This window comes from Branchiostoma floridae, chromosome 11 (assembly GCF_000003815.2).
Source record: "Branchiostoma floridae strain S238N-H82 chromosome 11, Bfl_VNyyK, whole genome shotgun sequence".
NCBI lineage: Eukaryota > Metazoa > Chordata > Leptocardii > Amphioxiformes > Branchiostomatidae > Branchiostoma > Branchiostoma floridae.
The window spans coordinates 2,460,277-2,479,427 of record NC_049989.1 but is presented as its reverse complement, the minus strand read 5'-3'; the positions used below and the strand labels follow the sequence as shown (position 1 = coordinate 2,479,427).

Sequence of the window (19,151 nt, the reverse complement as noted above, 5' to 3'; positions counted from 1 at the left end):
TCTACTACAATTCTATTCCTTTTCTGTGGTTAGAATTAACCCCCCCAAAAACACAGAATCTCCTAAAAATATACAATACTTGCCAAGGTTCTCAGGACAGATAAAAGTGCCCTTATTTGAAAGTTGTGCCATAATGTTGTTGTTTTTTAGGTTCTGACGTATGTGTGTAATTGTGACGTGTGTGACAACAGCCTTCGCATGTCACAGAAAGGTCACTTTAATTATGTAGAAGTTTCTCTACCGGCAAGTCATGTTTGTTGTACAGCACAAAATGGGGGCTTCGTTTTTCTTTTTCCATCAGAAGAAACAGGTTTGTACTTTATTTGAACAATAAGTACCTGACTATTGATGATCTTAGCAGGCTATGGTTGTGGAATTCTGTTGAAGAGAAATGTTTAACTTGTGTTGTCAGTATTTGTCACCTAAAATGATCTGTCCTTCTTGCCAATTAAGTGCTTGTTGATTTGTACCCTGAAGGCCAGAGCATGGATAACTGAATGCTTTCTTCTGTGACGTTAAAGAAGTCCTGTATTGGTGACACAATGTTTATGTATTTCTTGATGTTACATGTGAACCTTTGCGAGTCATAAATATGCCTCAGTTCCTCTGGCCTTTTGCCAGTGCATTGGCTGATTACATCATTAAGTCAAAGGTTAACCACATTAAGTGGCCTCCCCAAATGTTGAGGTCTATTATGTTTACATTGCGCTTCAAGTTTCGGAAGTAATATAGTATAACTCACATAACTACCTTTGTCAAGATGGTAACTGTACAGTGTTATGTTTTTGGTTAGTGTTTCTATGTATGTGGATGAAAAGCATAATTCGAGAAGGCCTGGACGTCTTGTATTGATATTTGGTATGAGGGCAGATCTTGATATGAGACCTTGAAATGTTTAGATTTTGGGCTTGTCATGGTACTACAGGAGAATTTTGTGTCCTGGACATGCTCTGGTCATGAGTGGTAGATTACTTTTCAGGTGAAGATTAGTTGGTACAGGTTCCCCCCCCCCCCCCCAGTGGCTTTATTTGGAACTGCAGGGGCCTTTTGTTTCAGGATAATGGAAGTTTTCAGAGTAGAAATGTGAAATAGAGCTGAATTCATCACTGAATTTCCAAGTATTTACAGAACCTCCTCTATAATATACCATGTACATTGTATGTCTTACATGTGTTCATCCTTCATGCTTTCTTTCTCTTGTTTTCTTGTCTGTTTCCGTCCATTTCTCCCTGTGTTGTCGTCATACTTGACTAGTCTCCCCAGCCTCCATCTGCTACCTACAAGGAGAAAGTTAGTACATCTGTAACTGCAAGACTTTGTGATTTCTCTCTAATCCTTGCATGGCTTTGATGTGAAACTGTACATGTATACAGTCATTTACATGTATGCTATCAGAATTCTTGCACACACAAGAAATGCAGAAGACCTTGCATGATGAGGCGTTCTAGCTATAACCATGGAATTGATGTTACAAGTCTTTTGTACAAGTACGCCGACTTTTCTCAACTGCTGGCTCATGTCACATTGTTTTGAGTGGGTATGACATACATGTACTGTACATGCACGAGTCATACATTTATGTACATGTAAGTCCACCTACAGTCTACATTTATCCTCTTTTAAACCACAGGTTGCATCATATATTATGTTATTTGGCTGGCCCAACTTGGAATTAAAATCAATGGCCATCATCCTCATTGACGTAGTATGTGGCCTTGGCTTGTGGTATCTTTTCAACGTAAAACACGAATTACCCAGATGAGTATGGCACACAAAATTGGAAGTCATGAGCTTGATGGACAGGTCTCTTGACGTGGAATCTTGTTATTTCCAGGTTGCCGGGGTAACCGATTTCCAGAGCAGCGTCCTGGTAGCAGCGGCTGCACAGGCCGGTAAGGTGGGGCTGTCCGGACTGACAGCCACAAAAGTGGAGAGGAAATCACCGCCAGTGGCATGCAGCACTCCTATCAAGCCAGCATCCAGTAAGTGTAATGTTTAACATTGCCCCAAAAAGATAATAGTTATCTTAAAATGCTGAGTACGATTGTTTATGTCGTTTAGTATTAATCTTAATCTGCTGTTACAGTATTGTATTTTTATGTCGGGGCGAGGGCCAGCAAAGGTGTCACTACCTGTTCCCCCGCCCCTTCCACTTGTGTGGTGAATTTTAATAAACAAACAAACAAACAAAAACAAATCTCACTAGACTGCAAGGTTGGATAAGTCCATTTGCCTTTTTGCCCAGGGCGAGTGAAAGAGCTGATCTGGCAAGTGCATGCCTTATACCCCTCTTGTCCAATAAAGTGTCACACTTTCTATGAGTGAGATTTTGACACAGTCCATTGAGATAGTATTACCCTCTTAAGATAGAAGTCTGCAAGTGCATTTATCTTGTTGTAATCAAAAGTCTTTAAAAATGACAACAACATAGTGCTTTTACCCACTGTTATATGATTTACAGGTACAAATATTACCTGTCCCTTCTAAACTTAGATAAGCTAGGTGCAGAGTACACATCATGTGCTGTTGTGGTAATGTGTTCTATAACTATAGAATGATTTCTTGCATTTAGATTTTGCTTTTGATATTATAGAATTCCTGGTACCAAATAGGTCATATACAAATACAAATGTAGATGTAATTTCTCATACTCTCTACATATTCCTAGAAACTATAAAAAATTCCTAGCTGGCTCTAGACAAGGTTATAGATCATAGATGTACAATTTCTGATACTTACAGCATATTCCTAGAAACTGTAAGAATGTCTAGCACTTAAGACATCATTATGGATGGAAGATGCAATTTCCTGTACTTACCAGACAATCACATATGTCAGTGACTCTTCTGAAGTACCCATCACCCGCGCAACAGACTCTGCCACGTGAGAATGGTACTAGACATCTGTATTGATTGTACATGTGATTATGTTACTAAAGGTTTATATCTGGATGTTTCAGCTCCGAACTCCCCTTCAGCAGCCAGCCCTATCACTACAGAAGACAGTCCTGGCCACAACTCTGAGGTAAGTGCAGTCCATTATGTACATGTACGGCGGTTTTAAGCCAAATTTTTAGCTGATAAACATGCTCTGAAGAGATGGTAAGCTTGTGTTGCAAAACAGTACTGAGATGCGCAGTCAAACCTGTACAAGTAAGTAAGGATCAGTTTTTGGTGGTCCCCTAGATAATTTTCCCATTGACAGAAGCATTATGAATCCTAAAAAAACTGTAGACAGGATTCACGTAAAATTAACCACCTGTCCACATACACCAGATTTTATCTGTCCCCTGGGTGGTCTTCTTGAGCAGGTTTGACTGTAATCTTTGTCGCTTTATGTAATATAATGTTTGTGCTCAGTGTTACTGGTGGCTTATACACCTTTCTCACGCGGCGACCACGATACTGATAGATCGAGACTGAGGCCAATGTGACAAACAAAAGACTGTCCACCATAATTAGCAGTTTAACCAATGATAGCTTGGCAATTAGGAAATAGTCTAATATGAGAATGGCTGCATGTCTGTCAAATATTTGCATTATTATGTTTTTATTTTCAATCTCTTAAGGGACTATGGGATGAGTCTACTCTACTATAAATTGCTACATCTTTCGGTGCATAACACTAGTTATAATATTTATTATTTGATCTTGTATTGTGAAAATCTAAGTGGTTTAGGGGAAAACAAAATGGGAAGTTTTGTCTGTTTGCCTCATTGACCCTGTTTTTGATCTATCATGGCTGCCGCATGAGAAAGGTGTATTGTTGTTCAAGCAGTGCTATTTGCTGATAGAGTTAAACTTTGTGAACACAACAGTACAGATTCATGTTGCATGTTTCTGCTCAGTTGTAGCTGTCCCTTTGGTGGCTGAACTTCTCATGTCTTCTTCGAAAACATTTCTAGAATTGTGTTGGTAAAAGCCTTTCACAAATCCTCCAAATATGCACTGTTTCCATTTCTGTTTTGGAAAATGAATTTGTTACATGTTTTTTGTATGTTCTTCATTCTTCAACTCTTGTTGGTGTAGTGTTTTTTTTCTGTCTGTTAAGAAGTAGCCTTCCCAGTTGCACTTCCCTTGTAAAGATAGACTCCAGTTTCCAAATCTTATTGCAGCTTGTATTTAGGACAATTTGGTAGATATGTACATGTTGTATGTAATTAACTGTCATAAAAGAATAAGAATGGCTCTTTTACCAGACACAGCCGTCTCCGTGGATTATAATCAAAAAGCTGGAGGATTTCAAACCCAACCATTTTTCAGAAGAGGTATATCAAAGTTGGATTATTTCTGGTGGTGGTAGTACTGGTGGTGTGGTGGTACATGTCTGGCTGTGTTAAAAATTTAGATATTTTTCAGAAGAGGTACTACAAAGTTGGATTATTTCTGGTGGTGCTAGTGTTAATTCTGTGGCGGTACATGTCTTACTGTGTTTAAAACTTAGACATTAGTCAAACTGTATTCTGTTAGACAAATTCAGTGGGAAGCAAATTAACAATGCAAAATTTTGAATTTGGTCGCACTTTCCAACTTTGACAGGTCTTTTGTCAGATTTTACTCTATTGAAAACAAATTTCAGGTCAATTCTTGAATGAATGAAAGTCTGTTTGACTACGTTGGGGTGACAGGATCATTACAATCTTTTTATACAATTTAATTTTACAGCAGAAAAGAAAACAAAATTATTATACAGAGAACATGGGACAGAGCAACTGTGTAGGAATGTGATCATCAATCTGTAATGTTAGTCTTCCAAGTTCATGGATATGAAACATGTCTCTCCCACATGTTCAAATCCTAATCTCCAGGCAGATTTACCAGTGGCATAAGATAGTATCAAAGCTGGCTAAGGAGTCGACCGATGATGATGATGATGAAGGAGTATACATGTAGCTGGAGCCACTCCGGTAGCCAAACACACTCCAAGGCCAGCTTCATTCCTCTGGCAGCATTTGATACAATCTTATGCTACTGTAGGATCTGCTTGGAGATTATGCAAATCCATCTGAAGTTACTAATTACTATTTGTCTGCAGGGTTCTAAATTCACTGTAGCCATTTACCATTGAATTTCCATGATTTTATTTCCACACATTCAACTGTATTTTAGACAAGTTCAAAAGTTTTACCCTAATTACCCAGAAAAAGTCAGTAGTTACAGTTGTATGTGGGTTTAAGAGCCTTGCATATCTGAAACTTGTTTGTCCGCAAAATTAAAGGACTTTGCCATAGACCGATTCCATAGCCCCGCCAAACACCATCAAAACATACACATTCAAAAAAGGAAGCACAGAAATTCAAATATTTGAAAAGACATGCTCTCTCATTGGTCAAATCGCTAAATTGCAATACTGTCATTGGTTGAACTGCTAATCGTGATGGACAGTCAGGATTTAGGATCGGTCTATTGCAAAGTCAAACCTGAGGCACTGGCAAGCCTTTCAGTTCTGTCTGGTGAGTAATAAGTTCATGTCCGTCCCTGTTTTCCGTGGCACCTGGCTTGTCTGTAATCTCCAAGCAGATCCTACAGTAGCATAAGATAGTATCAAAAGCTGCCAGAGGAGTGAAGCCGGTCTAGGAAGTATGTTTCGCTCCTTGTGGCTGATGACTCCCTTTGGCCAGCTGTACTCTTAGCCAGCTTTGATACTATCTCAGGGCTCAAAATACCACCTGCATATGGAAGTTCGTAAATTGGAGCTGTGCAGGTATTTTTTTTGTGTCTACCTGCACTTACCTGTACTGGTCCAAGTACTGGATTTTATACATAAATGTCCTATGATGTACATTTAGGTGTATATGGATTGTTATTATAATTAGCTGCATTGACTGGTACTGCCTATAAAGTATAAAAGAAAAAATAGCAATGATTACTAAACACTTCCTAAATTCAAAGTGGTGCAGGTAAAATTTCTCTGGTGCAAGGAATTTTCAATGTTATCTGCACCAGTGCAGCACCAGTGCAGGTACGCAGAAGAAAAAAAAATATTTCGAGCCCTGTGCTATCTTATGCCACTTGTAAATCTTCCTGGAGATGAGCTTGTCTGGGTGACTCCTGACATGTGTTCCCCTTGACCCACCTGCTAGAGATACACCACGAGGGGTGTGCATATAGATGGCATGGACTGGTCCCCTGCACATGTAAGCCCTCCAGACTGTCTTTTGTGTTTTTCACCCGACAATCGACACACCTGTTAAGGCTAGTTCTCAGTTTTAATGGCCATGTGCCATGGGATGCACAGTAGGGTCATATGTCAAAGTTCAAGGCCCTGACAATAAGAGGGGTTATGGTTCCAAGTTTAAAACTTTGTATTATCACCCATGATGCATCACACTGCACATGTGCACTTCAAACTTTGATCTAGCTTATACCACCTGTGTTACACATTATTCCTGCCATAATTGCAGAGAAATCATAACCCAGAAAACCAAGGTCCACCTTTCATTTTTGTCATCACTAGCCCTGTCCATGCTGGGGGCTTCAGTAGTTTGCCCTTGACTTTGTCTTGGTCAACTGTTATATGCATCTGCATGGAGACTGTTTAATTGGCTGAACTGGTATCACATGTGACAACAGAACTGAAAAAACTAGTAACATGACAGCACTGAAAAAAAACTGCTAACATCAACACTGAAAGATCTGTAATGTCAGCACTGAAAAACTAGTAAAATGAAAGCACTGAAAATTAAAAAAAAAAGAAAATCATGTACTAAGTCGATGAAGGTTAGACATCCAGGTAGTAGGATACGCCAGATACCAGTCCCTCAAGCAACTGAGTACATTTTGTAAACAGAAGTTTCAGACATTTGCTGTCTTTCGTCAGTGACTGATCTAATGAAAACCCTCAACTTAATTGACTTGATACAACCTTCCACACATTCACATGGACTGGTCATTAGTTATTGCATCACATATATCATCACATGTACAAATGTTTGTTTAATGGAACGCTTTTACACAATTATAGATTCTGAATGACAAGTTCTTTATTTGCAACCAAGGAGTATCATGTAACAGCTTTTTACATAGCATGCATAATCCAGTGGATAGTAACTCTACCTCTGGACTAGCATAAGTTTAACCTTGGTGTTGCAGAGGGTTGCAATGCTTAGGATGGGACATATATATTTTTATCAAGCGTTTTACATGTCAAAATTAGAGCAAAGGGAATTTCCCCAGTACAGTGAACCTGTAAATACTGTACATGGCAATTCTACCTTCTCTGTCACTTCCAGTAGAAATTAGTACTTCGGTGAGCTAAACTGGTTTAAGCTTACTCCCATGTTACTGCTGGCTGTTACGTTACTCTTTGGTTGTGAATAAAGTATTTTGTTATTCTTTGAAATTGTAATCACCAACTTGCAATCATAGCAAGTTTGAAATCAACACACTTCCTGCATTTTAGTTGTCTGGAACAGTATACAAATGTATTTCATACCACAATGTATTTGCTGCCACATCAATGAATCACTGAATGTCTATGAGAGAACTAAAATTTGTTCTCTTATTGTTATAGTCTCCAGGGAAAACCCCCTCCAAGCTGAGGAGTTCTCACGAGAAGTCATACAAGGGAGGTTCTGTGAGTACCACTGTATTATTACTCCCCCTACATGATTCCTACAGACATGTGAGGCAGAAAATGGAGATTGTGGTGAAAAAAAGCTGACATTACTCTTCTACTAGTCTCCAAGCAGAATTTAGGCTGCAACTGTTTTTTGACATTCTAAGGAATTTTTTGGCCATAATCTAGGATGTTTCCCTCTTACTTTTTTACTCCATGTTTGTATAGTTCCCTATTATATTGTTTACCTGTATGTCTAACCCTCACAAACGTAATCTGAGTGTTGTTGTTTCCTTCCCATGTCAGGACCAGAGAAGAGCCATCCACATCTCAGCAGAACAGAAGAGGAGGTTTAACATCAAGGTCGGCTTCGACACGCTGCACACACTCATCCCCACCCTCAGCTCCCAGGGGAATGTCAAGATAAGTAAAGCAGCCATGCTGCAGAAAAGTGAGTGGGATCTTTACATTTTTGCTAAATGTAATATGCTTGTATTTGAAAACAAGAAAAAATATTCAATTTGCTATTAACCCTTGTCCTGAAAGTTATGAGGTTGTATACCATGTTGTGAGAGTATGGTAGAGGCTAACATTCTCTCTTCTCTTTTCTTGCCTTTAGCGGTGGACTACACAAAGAAGTTACAGGCAGAGAGACAACAAATGTTAGAGGAGGCCAGAGTTCTCAAACAGGAGATAGAAGAGCTCAACAGTGCCATATCGTATGTACAGACAATTACAATGTATATGTATGACTTTTGGCCTAAAAATTCAATTACTCCTTCTTGAACAAATCACCCTTTTTTCATAAACTGAAAAATTTGAGCTTACAGTCAGTTGCAATCCGGTAAGAAGTTAATGATATTCATGTACTTAATCAACTTTTTATGGACTCATACATGTACATCATTATCAAAAGTTTGTAGTGTAACAGCTAGCCCACTTTAGTTTGCTTGTCCTTTTGTTTGATTGTTGATTTACAAATGAGCAAAAGAGTTTGTAAATACTGTACGTCAAAAACTGTCAAAGACAAAACACATTTCATTGCCAATTGCTAAATTTAAAAGAAGACTTTATGACAAAGTAAATTCTTTAAAGAAGTCACCACAACCTTCCCCAACTTTCCCACACTCAGACCATCAGAAATTTCAGCCACTTTGCCTTAAAATCACAGAACCCACAACTTACACGTATAGAAAAAGTGGGGCTTTTTGTCTTCCTATGCCTCCAGAAAAGAAGCAAAACCCAGCTTGTCAACATAGTCAATACTAGCATTTGAGAAATTGACCAAGTGTCTTTTTAAAGACAGTCACTGTCACAAGAGTGACAAAAGTGCATTGATGTGCTACGTAAATTTTGATGTGAGCAAATTCTTGTGTTGAATGACAGTTAAAAACCTCAATATAGATTATACCAAACACAGATGAGCTTTCATGGTAACGTTCTGATGTATTCTCTTCCTGTCTTCAGTAACTGTCAGGCACAGCTTCCCGCCACGGGGGCGCCCGTCACCAGACAACGCAGCGATCACATGAAGGAAATGTTCGACGATTACGTCAGAACGAGAACGTCACAAAACTGGAAATTTTGGATTGTATCCTTAACATATGCAACCTATGTCTAAGGTCCTTATAACATGTGCAACCTCTGTCTAAGGCCTAGGTCCCAATTCCCAACCCAGGACCTGGCTGTGTAGCATTTGGAAACGAAAAATATTGATTAGAAAGGCAGCAAAACACACAGAATTTGAAAAAATAGTCAGGAGCATAATTTGTGTAATACTATATTCTTTTGTGAACAGTTTCCTTTTTTGTTTCTGCAAACATCCTGGCCAGGCCTGGGTTGGGGATTGGGACCTAAATCTAACTGTTGGACCATATTTACATGTACATTAGAGGTCATGTTTTGTGCTTGATACATTTTTTAACAGCGGATCAGAAATCAGCCAAAACATACATGTAAAAGTAATGAAACACTGAATAAATGAGTGGCCCTTCCCTCCTTAGAGTTAGACTATGCTTGTCCAACTTGCTACATCACTTATGTTTCATTCTAAACAAGATATTGAAGATCCCATACTTCCATGAAATATTTCTGTGAACTTCTTGTTTTATCACATATTGTGACAGATGGACTCACCAAAAACAAAAGGTAATAACAAATATGTGGGAAATACAGTAGCCATTTAATTGCACACCCCATTTGTCAGTTTATATTGTGCAATTATCTACAGTGTAGGTGGTGCAACAGTGGGAAGCTATCAAGCTGGACAGCACTGGTTTGGGATTTTGGGATTCCGTTCAATTGCCAGAAGTGTGCGGTAATCCATTGTGCAAATGACTGGCGTCTACTGTACATGATACATTATGCATGTAGATGATTACATGTCAGGAAAACATGTTGATGGACCTTAACTTTGCTACCACAGTTCAGTTTAATTATCCGTCCCCTGTTTGAGACGTACAACGCAGCTGTGTCCACGGGTAGCATGGAGGACTTCTGCAGGACAGTGTTGTCATGGCTAGATGAACACTGTTCCCTACCTGCTCTTAGACCCAGTAAGTTCTACAAGATCACACAAACACCCTGAACAATTTGATTAACATCTTTTACACTCACTCACTATCCGGTTTAGCGTCCGTTGTTCCCTGTCTTCCAGGGGCTGGACGTTTCGTCAAGGCGTTTCAGTCTGATTGCCTTTTAAGAGATTGTTAATTACTGGTTGTAACCGGGAGCGGCAGTTAAAGGGTTAACGCAAGTGAGCCACAGTAGATTTACAAGACTTGTGCCAGTTCATGCATGTCATAGACAACAATCTTTATTGACACGACAAAAGTACAGCGACTTTCGTAAGGTCTACATGTATAACAACTACTTACAGTACAACTAAACACACATATATGGATATCTATAGGTGTCATAGATACTCCACTAGGCAGTCATAGCATTTTTATAGATTTCCGAAACTTAAGAACAACAGTGGGAAGAGAATGTTTACTTATAGATTAGTAAAGCCGTGGAATTCGTTGTCTACAGAATTTAATATCATGATACGCGATTGTTCAGTCCTGTATGGAACTTAACATAAATACTATATACAACAGTTCTATTGGCCTGATGAAATCTCGCTTATAGCAGCCCGCCCAACATCTGCCGGCCCCCTAGGGGAGGGGCCAGTTGCAGCCCTGGACAGCGGAGTTTGTGTTACACAGACTACAGTTCTGTATGGAACTTCCAATGGAAAAATTTAACATTAACATCCTAAGACAAGATTGCTAACCAGAATTTTTGTCTTCCTTTCACAGCGGTTTTGAACTCCTTGAGACAGTTGAGTATGACGACCTCCATCCTGTCGGATCCGTCCTTGTTGTCCGAGCAGGCGCTGCAAGCTGTCTCTTCCAAAAAGTCAAGTGAGAGCCATTAGTTGCAGTTCCGGTTGGAGTCAACAGGGGGTGCTGTTGAGAATGCAAACTACCCGCAAGCCATTTTTGACATCCTTGGTCTTTGGCAGAAAATGTATTCACAAAACTAGAGTTTTACAGAGCTCGTTTACTAGTGATAAAAGTGTCATTTGATGTCTACTATTCTTTGAGATTGTATGGCAATGATACAGTAGACTCAATTAAACAAAAGCTATTGGAATACTTTGCTCGAAGTTTGCATTCTCAATATTTGTACAGATCTTCTACTAGTTAAAATGATAATAGCTTTGGTTAATTCTGTTCTGTTGAGGGAATTGAGAGAAGTTGTCTATTTTTAATACCTGGTCTTCTATGATTTTGAGGGCAAGAACTACATTCCCTTTGAGTGGAAGGGAAACAAAACACTCAAAACTGTTTTTGATAGAGAGAAAAATGCCCCAAATGTGGCTATTGTGTACCATACAATGGTAGATCAAACCGATAGCAAACTACCAAAAATGTTTGCATCACTGCAAATTGTTTCAAGCAAGAAAGAAAATGTTTCACAAAATCGTTGTAAATGCTTTCTAATCTAACACACAATAAACAAAAAAATGAGATCAGGAAGTAAATGAAGAGATCCAAAATCTTTCATAATAAGCCAGTTCACTGTTTGAACTGTGCATGTGCAAGGTCAAAGGTCAAAGCCCCTAACTTGTAAACAGTTCTTGTTTAGACCATGCTCGATACATGACCAGATGTGTTTTGTTTATGTCTTAGGGGCCTTTAACTTTGACATATTACCTACAGTGCATCACACTTGACTAGTGCAGTCCAAATCAACCATGAAAATTCTCTGACCTATATTGTATTGTTCTGGGTAAGATTTTTCTTTTTTCTGAACTTCTTGAAACCTAAATCAAGCCAGACTAACACAGTCTTCAGTTGTTCATTTAAGAGTTTGTTGGTTGAGTTTGTGGCACTCTTACGATATATGATAACATGATATAATAATGTATGGTTTGACGTGTCTTCATGAACATATGTCATTAATGTGTACATAATGATGGTTTGAAAAAGGATGAAGAGTTGGTATGTGACATATCTTGAGTATGGTATATTGCAGTGTGGGAAATGCATTAAACAATTATAATATGCTGCCAAAAAAGAAAGCAAGAAGATAATTTTCTTGACAAAAACATGGCATGACTACATGCTTTTGACTACTAAAATAATGGTACAAACTGTATGTGGTGGTTGATGTCATTGGTTCATATTGGACATAGGGAGTGATTGCTATAGTAGGTATGTACAAGAAACAAAGAGATGTTTTTGAGTTAATGGTTGATGGAGAATCAGAAAGGTACACGTGGGATACAGTTCACGGAGGCAGGAAGAAAATTTTATTTTCACAGCGACGTCTCAAATTCTTGACAATGCATTTCTGATGTATAAATACCATACTACAGTATGATTCAACCAAGAAATTATAACACCAAAATTAAGTCCTCGCGAAAATGAATGAATTTACAGTAGACAAATAGCGACAGTAGGATATTGTCAAAATTGTTAGTAACTTACCCAAAGTCACCCGTGCCAAGGTTTCTACATCTTGTGTAACTGTTTTTCTGAAGTGGTTATCTCACTGGGCGTGTAAGCAACAAATTATGGTTTTACCTTGACCTGAAATGCCCGGGTAAAATACGTGACCACGAAAAAACAAAATGGCTGCGATGGGCTGGCACATCTTCAGTTTGGGCCCCAAATTGGTTACAAGATTAATTGTATTGGAAATTGCATTGTTGCTCCTGAATCACAAACCAATGTACATCAGAAAGAGATGTGCCATGATCACACTTGTTAACACCCCTTCTTGACATTTTGCCAATTGTGATTTTTTAAATTTTGATAGAAAGTTGCCATCTCGGACAACCAACTGGCAGCTTTTGGCCACGAATTGGCGATGTGTGGGTGACCCAGTGACACGCATGTCCCAGTGAGATAGGTTTCAGCTTCCCTAAAGGTCTAGTTGTAGAGTATAATGATGAAGAGTATTTTTCAGGTGTATGTACATGTATTAAGTGTATGTGAATGCATTCAATATCATAAAGACAAAAGAAGGCATTTTGAAAATGAAAGTATGTAAGAGAATTTCCTAACGATGATTTGAGTTAACCTGCTGTAACATACCTACCCAACCTTACCATCCACAACCAAGAGAAGATGAACTATTTTTATTTTCAAAGATCAGAACGTTTTGCTATCAATGGCAGAAGGGAATAAAGTGATCTATGAAAGTCTCAAACGTTCTTGTCGTGATTTGCCGAAGATCTATAGATGTTTGGGTGTATCATACGTGTACTTGTGAAGAGAGATGGTAGCTTTCTTGTATATAGTAGAGTGGACTCATCCCTCAGCTACTAGTAAAAGACATCTATCTCACCACAGTCATCCCTCAGTAAGACATCTGGAGCAGAATAGTTCAAGTTTCTTAACCTTTATTCAGCCTGTCGGCACAGGGTTCGTTAGCATTCTTGTGTTTTAGGATTGTCAATTCTTGGGTCAAAGGAAAATAGGAACCAGTTGTGACTGTGCACAGTCATGTATACTGTTTTCCAAATCGCAAATCAACAACCCCTCCAGTCATTCCTGATTGTTTATTTGTTATTTATTCCTTAGAAACACTGAAAGGGCCAAAAGATCTCCATGGCCAAGCAGGGGTCTAATTTTCTTAGTACAATGTATTTTGACAGAAAACCCGACAAAATTGCCCAATAAAAACGTCCAAAACCAGAAGCCTAACTTCTGCCTGGCAAAGACAAAATACCCACAAAACAACCTCAACCGTTACATCTGCTTGGATATATTGCCATATAAGTAAGTAATACAGTTCATATAACAGCATTGAGGCTATGTAGTGGGTTAAAACGTACAAATGTATGGGGATAAAAATGCTATAGAGAGCAGTCCCTTCATGTGCACGGCCAACCCACAAAACTATCCTTTGTCCGTCCAGATCAGACCAGATGGCTCAATAATTGAGTGTTTTCGTGCGAAACGGCATGTTTCTGGTATTTAATTTACTCACAGAAGCAATTTTCCAAAGCCTATAACCCCAAACACGTGATTGTCTGGCGTTTTTCATCAGTGCGTGCGCCTTTCGCATGCCTTTTTTCTGCTGTCTGCCTAACGAAATTGTTGAATAATTTACACGAACTTAATTAGGTCACGCCCCACTCTCTGTTTAATTTGTCTGTTTTTCTGTCTGTGTCAACAAAAAGGGTGAGAAAATTGGAAAGAAAAATATTTAGTACCATACCGTGTGGTGGGTGAAGGTGATATATGCATTGTCCAATAATAGCCATTTGGACGTGCGAAACTCGTCTCTGACGAAGACGAACGTTCTCGTCATTTGTTTCGCCATCCACGCACCCGACTCTAGACTAGTGCGATTCTCCGTAGGTAAGTACGTATTTAATTTTGAGGGACAAAATATCCACGTGACATGCTTTATGATATAGTGCTTATTTTCTGTCAAGACGATTATGCGTAGCAGAGACCCGTATGTGACTACCTGTTCACTGTTTTCCGTAGCACACGTGTATGTTACTAATAACAGACCGTCGTCTGAGTGAACATGGGTCATGTATGTACAAGTAGACTTGGTAGGGATGTCACGTAGCTTGATAGATGGCGGTTCACAGTTAAGCTCTTGGTACCAATCACTGGTAGATCCCGGTTCGAAGCCGGGAAGGGAACCCTGGTAATTGGAGCTTCGCCGCCTTACGAAAGGGACGTAAAGGTGGGGTCACACGTGCGTATTCAAGTCCGTATGAGTCGCGCATGGAATTATTAGACTCCATCAGGCCCCACAGGTCGTTTGACAAATAATAGAAATTGGACAAACGTAAACAGGTAACATGTCAGACGAGTTAGCTGGGTCGCTAACCATACTTCTCGGTCAGCTAACTCCTCTGGCATGTTATGTATCTATATTTGTCAAATTTGTACTATTTTTCCCGCGACCTGTGGAGCCTGGTAGAGACTAAGAGCTTCATACGCAGCTCAGACGGACCTGAATATACACGCATGTGTGACCCCACCTTTACGAAAGGGACGTAAGACGGGTACCGGCCCCGTGTTCGAGGGGGTGCCTCGAGCGCGTTACAACAGCCTCATTACTCAGATGGGTATACCCACTGGCTAAGGGCATAACCCGTCATAGTGTAATTTGTACGTACGTTTTTTTTGGGGGGGGGGGGGGCACGTCAGCTACGTATTTCTGAAACCGTCCAGGCTGCACAGGGCGGGCGCTCGCCCGTACTGGCACGTACAGGGGGCGAATCCGCAGCCCGATGGCACACGTTTTGCCTGCACGTAAAGTTCTACGGCGTATCTGCGTGCGCCCAAATCCGTCGGATTCCCTACGAGTTCCTACGGAGGCGGTACTTACCACTTACGGATCCCAAAAGATTGCCCACGTTTTGGCACGTAGACAACACGTATTTGCACGTACGGCGGGTTGTGCCCTTATCTTGAATAGATCCGCTCTTTCGGAAGCGGTACTTTAATACTAGTACCACTTACGGACCCCAAAAGATTGCCCACGTTTTGGCACGTAGACAGTATGTATGTGCACGTACGGCGGGTTGTGCCCTAAGCATTGCTCAGATGGGTACCCACTGGCTATAATGACCTGTAATCCTGGCCACGTGCCCAGCCACCTGTCTGGACGCGTAATTGCTTTGCCAAGGACGTTACCGGGCGTTACTCTCAAAGCAGAGGTTAGGTGACTTCTGTTTTTACCTTTGCCAGAATGGCTAAGGTTATGTTTTGGGCTTGTGAGTCTGTGTGTGTGTGTGTCTGTGTGTTAACAGCATAACTCGAGAAGCCTTGGATGGATCCTGATGATATTTGGTAGGTGGGTAGGGGTCGGGAAAACGAAGGTCAAGTTCGGTAATGGGCCCCCTAGCGGCTTGCTAAGGTACTGCAGCGGAAACTCAATTTTTTATATCTCGTGTTCTGGACATGCTGTGGTCATGATTTTTAAGTGGTAGATAGTCCTCGAGGCAGAGAGTAAGTGCTGTGAGTTTGGAACTGCAGGCGCCGGTTTCCTTTCAAACTTTGGACGAAAATAACTCTACAACGTGTTGACGGATCGTCATGATTTTTGGTATGTAGATAGAATGAGTGATGACTTACATAATGGTATACTAATTATGCAAATCAACAGCTAATTTGCATAATTAATGAGGAAAATTCATAAATCCACTGCATTCCATGATAGGACTTTAAAACTTGTCACATATGTAGCTGAGAAAGAGAGAAATGTCAATACATATTTATCATGCAAATGATGATCTCATTTGCATAATTAATGAGAAAATATGAACGTGTTGACGGATCGTCATGATTTTTGGCATGTAGATAGCCCAAGTGAAGACTTATATAATGTGATACTTATTATGCAAAAAAACAGGTAATTTGCATAATTGATTAGGAAAAGTTAATAAATCCACTGCATTCCATTATAGTACTTTCATCAAAGTTGTCACATATGTAACTGAGAAAGAGGGAAGAGAGTAAGAGGTGTATTTAAAGACTTTGAAAGAGAATGGATCAAAGGATCATCATGATTTTTGGTATGCTGATAGCTTAAGTAATGCTTGATACAATTTGATATCAATTAATTGTAACTTGGGATCTAATTTGCATAATGAATGCCGAAATTTTATAAACCAACTCCAAGCATATAATTATAAAGAAAATGAAATGAGTAACGCATTTGTCCGCAGACATCATTCTACATAACAAACCTGGTTTATTTGGCAAAGGTATGTGTTCGTGGAACTCTAGTTTTAGATCCTTTTTTCGGCGTTTTTATCGGGCTTTCTATTTTGCCGGACAAAAAAGAAAAACTGACAAAGTAGAAAACTCGACAAAAACAAAACAAAAAAGTGAGAGAAAAAAACACAGTCATAGCCTAACCTCTGAAAAAACGTTCCTGGAAAGTACCAGGGTAGAGCCTGCAGATAAATTAGTCTTCAAACATTATTTCGAGATTTCGTTGTGATTTCGTATTGTGATGATGCAGCATTCCAAGGACCTCTGACCAACCCACTATCTAACTTAGCTATCAAAAACATCACCAGATGTAAGAAATTAAGTTATTCTCTTGACATGGATATTTTCGGCAGGTGACGTGCAAACATTTTCCACAATTATGGCGGCCTACATTCCGTGTCGCTAACTTATGCTTGGTTCACATTTCCAAGCCAGGGCTGTGCCGGGCTGCTGGCAAGAACAAAAAAAGGTTATACTCAAACTGTTCTCACAATTAAACTGGGTAGTTTATAATGTAATTCGGAGCGAGAAGCGTTTTTATGTAGTGTGTAACATTACTAAACATTGTAGGGAACTACTATCCGGATGGTACCCAGGCTAGCGCACAAGTACTTTTTTTAGGTTTTGTGTGTTTTCTTGTTGAGATTGTTGACATATCTCTTATATTTCACTTTTCGTCCCCGCAAACTGTCCGCCCAGGCTGACATGCCATGTCAGTTCGGTCAGTGACCCCTAGTACAGGTGGCCAAAAGCCTGCAGGAAAATTGTGGCGTTTTAATCAGTGAAGTCAGACGTAGCATCCGCCTGAGCTGATGAGAACGTTTTACGTGCTCTCCAGCGACGGAAGTTCCGGGCACTACACGCGATCGTGAAGTCAAGTATTCGATGCCGCATGAGCTGTGATGGCACATATTAACTGTTTCACGTTTGACCAAGGACGTTATATCGGTTTGACCTACTTGGCGAACCGTGCGCCAGCTATTGCCTCGATCCCTTAACAGGCTTTCAGATTATGTTATGATTTAAAACTTAACATCCGTACACAAAATAAAGCGCTTTTGATCAGTCCTCTGATCATTATCAAGTTCGAATGACCCAAACCCTATGCCACACATCCAGACCTGAAGTGTGACGTCAGCAATTGATCAAAGGTGTTCAGAATTTTTTCATGTCTAGTTATCATCATTCAGCACAACTACAGTTCTTACTTGATTAATTAATGGAAAAACAATAGATGGCCAAACAATTGAAGGAAACCTTAAAACTTCCCCATACTCGCCTAAACTTTGTTTTCTTAAGACATCGGTGTGACTTTCTCAGCGTCTACCCTGTACGACTGTTTACATGGCGCCACAGTTCTTACTTAATCAATTAATGAGAAAATAATGGATGGCCAAATAAATGACAATTTGGCCACGGAGGAAACCTTAAAACGTCACCGTACTCACTTAAACTTTGTTTTCTTAAGAAATTGATGTGACTTTCTCAGTGTCTTACCCTGTACGACTGTCCACACAACAGTGGGTGGGCATTGGTTTGTTACTGGTGATGACGTCATCTGGGCAACTGGGTGGTCAGTTGTCAACGCGCCTCCTGCGTCACGTGTCAGAGCTGACCAATCGCTGAACCGTGCGTTCGCAGTAGCTAGCATGGTCGCTGATGGTCACGAACATTTGATCATTCTTTTTTTTCGGCTTGTGTGTATCTGTATCTGTGCAGCTGGTATACTACAGCCCTCCTTCGACATACATTTATGTAACACACACGCTTCTGTGTTGGCATTGCTATTAGCTACTTTCTATTCCACCAGTGTGTGTTTCTGTCAATCATAATACATGCAACACAGCGCTAGCATTGCAATACAATTGCTGATATGTTTGTGTCTAACAGATAGCCAGTCGGAAAAAAGATTGCACGGCTTTGCACCTACTGGCAACTCGGTAGGGACGTACGAGCAACTATTACAAAGTATGTAGATTGTGCAGTTTGTGCACAATTACGTCCAGCTAATTTTTGTGTTTTGACAAATTGGCGCAGTTTTGGGCCACTTTGCGAATGCCTGGCGCATACAGGCGCCTTCCACTGAGATACTCGCTTAATAGATGTGGACTCTTCAGTCCTCTGGTACCTAGTTTTCAAGCCAATAACTAGCCTGCCTGCAAAACGTGTTGTCGCAGGTTTACCTCAAGCCGATTATAGTTTTATGAGAACACTTACGGCAAAAACATCCGCCGGCAGTAGTAAAAACGTGAAAGCCGAGAAGGGCAGGGACCAACTCGGAGCTTGAACTGTCAGAGGTATGTTTGAGAGAGCTCGTAGGAGATGCAAATGCATTAGCTTAACCTCCTCTAT

The 19,151-nt window shown here is 40.1% G+C and overlaps 1 protein-coding gene across 11 annotated transcripts in view; it reads left to right on the top strand.

Moving 5' to 3' along the window:
• LOC118425543 (MLX-interacting protein-like) overlaps positions 1-13,260 on the top strand; it is a 47,063-nt gene extending 33,803 nt beyond the window's left edge. For 7 of the 11 annotated variants that reach the window (XM_035834449.1, XM_035834456.1, XM_035834450.1 and 4 more), the window contains 11 exons: positions 1,255-1,290; positions 1,835-1,982; positions 2,960-3,024; positions 4,199-4,267; positions 6,083-6,136; positions 7,513-7,575; positions 7,864-8,008; positions 8,177-8,276; positions 9,025-9,148; positions 9,983-10,112; positions 10,860-13,260. In XM_035834449.1, the coding sequence (XP_035690342.1) occupies positions 1,255-1,290; positions 1,835-1,982; positions 2,960-3,024; positions 4,199-4,267; positions 6,083-6,136; positions 7,513-7,575; positions 7,864-8,008; positions 8,177-8,276; positions 9,025-9,148; positions 9,983-10,112; positions 10,860-10,978 (1,053 nt within the window). In that variant the 3' untranslated portion in view covers positions 10,979-13,260. The remainder of the gene's footprint in view (positions 1-1,254; positions 1,291-1,834; positions 1,983-2,959; positions 3,025-4,198; positions 4,268-6,082; positions 6,137-7,512; positions 7,576-7,863; positions 8,009-8,176; positions 8,277-9,024; positions 9,149-9,982; positions 10,113-10,859) is intronic. The other 4 variants (XM_035834452.1, XM_035834454.1, XM_035834453.1 and 1 more) reach the window with 4 other exon arrangements.
• Positions 13,261-19,151: the final 5,891 nt, after the last annotated feature.